We start from the raw sequence: 4,869 nt of genomic DNA on the forward strand, positions 1-4,869 counted from the left end.
GATGCAGGAGGGCATGAGCTGGGGGCATGAGTGTTCGGAAGAGGTGGGGGGGGGGGCCCTTAAAGCAGGATTTCGAAGCCTTAGAACCGGGCTGATGCGGGAAGTCACCGCTCTTCCCCCTTCCCCAGGCAGTCTGGCCTTCTCCCTCTTGCTAGGTGGGGGCCTGGTTATCAAGATTCTGAAGCGAACGGCAGTATTTGGGGAAGGGGCTGGAGAGGCAGGGCCCCCCCCAGCCCAAGCCCTGAGGCTCAACGTGCCCCGAAAGACCAGACTCTATGTGGACCAGACCTTGCGGGAACGAGAAGCCGGCACTGGTGAGAGGCCCAGGCTCTTCCCTCTGCTCATGCAGGCCTTTTAATAGTCCTAGATTGGGGGAAGTCAGGGACACATCCAGCGCTCTGCTGGCCCCACTTGTGTCTGCCTTTTCCTGACTCCTCCCCTTCTTGTTCTCTGCCCACATTCTTGGTGTCTGGAAGCTGCCCTGATCCCTCCCCACTCTGGGTCCCATTTACACTCCCAGAATACCCCCCGAAGAGGCAGCTTTGGGCATCTGGATGCCATCCCACCCCTTCGTGCCCCTCCCTTCTGCAGCCATGCACCGAGCCTTCCAGATGGACCTCTATCTGCTGCGGCTGAGGGCGGCTCGTTCCTATGTGCAGGCTCTGGAGTCCAGCCTGAACCCTGTGTCTGCCACCCTCCGGGAGCCCCTCAAGCTTCATGCTGTGGTGAACAAGGGAGGGGCAGGGCTTGGGGGAGGGTTTGAAGAGAAAGGTCAGCAGAGAATCAGCAGGGTGATCCAAGGGCCCTCCCTCCCAGTCTTCCCCAGCACTTCGTCCCCAAAGAAGGGGGCTGGGTGTCTGGGGCCCCAGGCTGCCACTGGGCAGGCTTCACCCAGGGTAGGGCTCTGCTGCCTGGCAGTCTCCAGGACAGCTCCTGAGTGTACCCACCAAGGCTCACAGGAGCCAATTAGAGCTGTACCAGTCAAGGCACATTTGGGTCCTAAGGAAGAGATGACTTTTGGGGAAGCTGGGGTATCTGGCTCCAGGGGTCCCAACTAGCAGCTGGGGAGTGGGGAGTGCTCACTGGACCAGCAATCATGAGAAATGCTACGTGACCTTAGGATAGACTCATCTGTAAAATGGGGAATATCCAATCTTCCCTACCTACCTTTCCAGGGCCCGAGGATTAGACAGAAGGATGGGGGAGGAAGGCACATTTAGTCCTGTTTAAGAATTCAAGCTGTTGAGGGGCAGCTAGGTGTTGCAGTGAATAGAGCACCGGCCCTGGAGTCAGGAGGACCTGAGTTCAAATTTGGCCTCAGACACTTGACACACTTACTAGCTGTGTGACCCTGGCCAAGTCACTGGACTTCTGGATGGGATGGATCGAGGTCCTAGAAATCCCATGTTCATCCATGAGAAGTTTCTGGGGGTCATGACAGGGTGCTGGCAACAACACAGCGGTGGTGAAGGCTGGACAGGCACAGTAAATACCCAGGCCGCTTGGTCAGCTGGCTGAGAAGAGAGGCAGTGTCTGAAAGGGCGGGCAGAGGTACGAGGACAGGGAGGGAAGAAGTCATAAAGAAAGTGGCTTAGGTTTTGTTCAAGGAAACACTTCCCCAGGCCAAGAGCCATCTCAGGAGGTAATGTGCTCCTCACCCAGGCCCTGGATGTCTTCCGATGGTGGAATGGCTTATCCGGGCATTGTGGGTGTGGTTCAAGGTCTAGCTTGGACTCGATGCCCCCAATCAGGAAGGGGATATGGGATGGTGGCAGAGGTGACTTACTTGGTCTTCTGGCCCCAGTTCTAAGAGCTTTGTGCCTCCTCCAGGTTCAGGGCTTGGGGCCCACCTTCAGGTTGACCCTTCATCTTCAGAACACCTCTGCTGTCCGCCCTGCCATGGGCCTACTGGTCTCCTTCCTGTACAATGAATCCCTCTACGCCCTGCCCCAGGCCTTTCTCAAGGTGGGAGCCCTACCTTCTCACAGGGAAGCCTCCCAACAATGCTTCCCCACCAGGGCCCACTGGAGGCCTCCCTCGAGCTCCCTTTTCTCATGCTACCCTGGTATATAATCTGTCCCCCACCTCAGGTTCCCATGTTGGTACCAGGCCTCAGCTACCCCATGGAGACCTTCGTGGAGTGTCTCAGTGATAAGGGCATCTCAGACGTCATCAAGGTGGGTCAGCCCTCAGTCAGGCCAGGAACCTCTGGGCATTGGGTCTTGGGTGGGGCCTCTGAAAATGGTGGCTAACCCACCAGCTGCCCTGCCTCACCTCCCCCGACCTCCCCTCCAGGTGCTGGTGCTTCGTGAGGGCCAGAGCGCACCTCTGCTGAGTGCCCACATCAACATGCCCGTGAGCGAGGGGCTGGTAGCGGCCTGAGCCCAGGGCTGACCAGGAGCACGCACTAGTTAGGCACCAACCTTCCTGTAGAGGCAGCAGCGGTGGAGGCCAGCCCCTGAGGGGGCTCCCCCAGCTTACAGCAGCCCCTCCCTGGGTTGGATCTTGCCTCCCAGATCATCTTCCCTCTCCTGGAAGGCCTGGTGTCTGCTATCAGAGTGAGGAGCCTCCAGGCAGCCTGGCTTCCTCCTCTGAGGACAGCAGCCTCCTTAGGAGTTCGAGGACCATTTCCAGCTCCCCCCATTCTGGGCTCTGCCTGGATGGCCTGAGGTCCCTGGCAGCTCCACATCTGGGGGTGCCAGGCCCTTCCACCAAGGACTGACCTCTGGAAGCCTCAGGGCCCCTCTGCCTACCAGGCTGAGCCTTGTTCCAGCCAAGCCCTGCGGGAGAAGTGGAGTCCAAAGCATGAAGCTTTTTCCTGAGCCTGGGCAGCAAAAAGCAAGCATTCATTAAGCGCCTAGGGTGCTGAGCAGTGGTCCAAGGGAAGAGCCCTGGCTGGAAAGGACAGAGCTGGCAGCTCCAAGCCCACCAGTCCTCAGGGACTGCCCTCAGCTGGGGGGCCTCCCACTGCGAGGATGCTGCCAGGAAAGGCAGGGGATGGGAGGATGTGGTACCATGATCAGAGGGGAGGGAGCAGGGCCAGGGGGTGGGCTGCCCTGAAATCAGGCCTCAGCTGGGGGCCTCCCATGGTGAGCATGCTGCCAGGAAAGGCTGGAGACAGAGGGGGGTGTAAAGTGGAGAAGGGAGGGAGTAGGGCCTGGTGCAGGCTGCCACCGAGCTGGGCTTCCCTCCCTAGAAATGTAGAGCTTTAAACCAGGTAGTCTGGGCAGCCACATACCAAAGCAATAAAGCCAAGGGGCGCTACCACCAGAGGAGTGTGTCCTTTGTGAGGGTAGTGAGCTCACATCAGGGGGCGCCTCAGGGCACTGTAATGGGCCTGGAGTCAGGAAGCCACTTGCTGTGTGACCTGGGGCTTAACCCCTCTCAGCCAGTTTCCCCATCTGTAAAATGGGGACATCAGCTCCTCTGTGCTAGGATCATGAGGATCAGCTGAGATATTTATAAAGCAGTCCACAAACCTTAAAGGGCTCTGTAAATGTGAGCTTTCATGACCTTTTCTAATGTCTCCCACCACATCTGCCCCAGTGCAAGGCAGAGCCAGGCCCTGAGTTCGAATGTCAGGTCTGCTGCTTGTAACCTGTGACCTCAGGCCAGCCCACCACCTTTCTGAGCCTCCGTTTCCTTACCTGTCTGTGAGCTAGAGGGCCTTTAGGATCCCCAGTCGACAGTAACCCAGCTCTTGACCAAGAGCAGTTACACAGGGCCCAGGATCCCTGGACCCCAATCCCCTTCTCCAGATCAAGGACCCTCATCCAGAGCCTCAAGGCTACACAGAGAGGGGTCACTGGGTGAAGACAGAATCTGGGAAGATCCAATTCAAACAGATAAGGCCCTCAGGCTCAGGGGGAACTGGGGGAGCAGTGCCACAGGATTAAATGGATATCCAGGCCCCTCGGAACAGAAATACAAGAGAAAACTACACTAGCCTGTCCTGGGTGGCTTTGTGAAGGTCAAGGGTTGAGGGCCTGGTCTCCACAGCACAGGCTGTTTCAGAGGCCCCTACCAAGTATGGGCCACACCCAACAGGTAGGGTGGCAGGTCTTGCCCCCCTCCCCTTCCAAGTGTAGGGAGGTGGGCCACTTGCCCATCACCATACTGATGGGGAAGCTGAGGCCTGGGTTGTGATGGGTAACACTGGGCCTCAAAGCCAAGATATACAAGAGCCAGCCCCTGGCCTTCTGCACAGAATGAGGGCCCTGCATCCATCTCAGCAGTCTGAAGGTTCGAGGACAGGTCCCCTAGACTATCCCCAGGCATTTTCTTTCTCAGAATCCCTGTAACAAGTGCAGTTATTCCCACTGGACAAAGAAGGCAATGCTGCCCAGTGCTGAGAGTCAAGAGTTCTGGAGTTAGGAGGGTCCCTGCTCTAGGAACCTTGGAGCTGTGTGACCCTGGGCCAGTTCCTTGACCTGAGCCCATTTGCTCAGCAGTAAATTGGAAGGAACAGAAGTCATGGCAAAGAGCTCATCCTGTGCCCTGGCCATGGGGTGCAGCCTCTCTTTACTCTGCATAAGGCCCTGCCCCTGCCAGCCAGGGCCCTCCCTTGGACCTGCTCTCTGAACAGAGCATGGCCTAGCCTTGCAGTGCTCTCGGAGTCCTAACAACCAATCCCTTCCCCAGGGGTGGGAGCTGCTCAGCCCCCTGGGGAGCCTCACCCCTGCCTGACACCCTTCAATAGTGAGGCCCAGGTTCAAATCCTGACTCCCCGACTTGACTCTGGCCATAGACCTGACCCCTCTGGGCCTGTTAAATGACCACCATAGACTAATCCAGGATGGCCAGAGGGGCTCCATGCAGCAGCAGGCTGCAGGCCAGATCACTGACAGCAGCAAACAACAAAACCCCAAG

At 57.9% G+C, this 4,869-nt stretch overlaps 1 protein-coding gene across 2 annotated transcripts in view; it reads left to right on the forward strand.

The window, feature by feature from the left end:
* Nucleotides 1-3,270, forward strand: part of BBS1 (Bardet-Biedl syndrome 1) — an 8,277-nt gene extending 5,007 nt beyond the window's left edge. For both annotated transcript variants that reach the window (XM_069066408.1, XM_069066409.1), the window contains 5 exons: nt 156-314; nt 592-725; nt 1,831-1,965; nt 2,091-2,177; nt 2,296-3,270. In XM_069066408.1, the coding sequence (XP_068922509.1) occupies nt 156-314; nt 592-725; nt 1,831-1,965; nt 2,091-2,177; nt 2,296-2,382 (602 nt within the window). In that variant the 3' untranslated portion in view covers nt 2,383-3,270. The remainder of the gene's footprint in view (nt 1-155; nt 315-591; nt 726-1,830; nt 1,966-2,090; nt 2,178-2,295) is intronic.
* Nucleotides 3,271-4,869: the final 1,599 nt, after the last annotated feature.

The sequence above is a fragment of the Petaurus breviceps genome, unplaced genomic scaffold (genome assembly GCF_028583685.1).
Source record: "Petaurus breviceps papuanus isolate PSGF00001 unplaced genomic scaffold, PetGlider_PUasm1.0 90721, whole genome shotgun sequence".
NCBI classification, from domain to species: domain Eukaryota; kingdom Metazoa; phylum Chordata; class Mammalia; order Diprotodontia; family Petauridae; genus Petaurus; species Petaurus breviceps.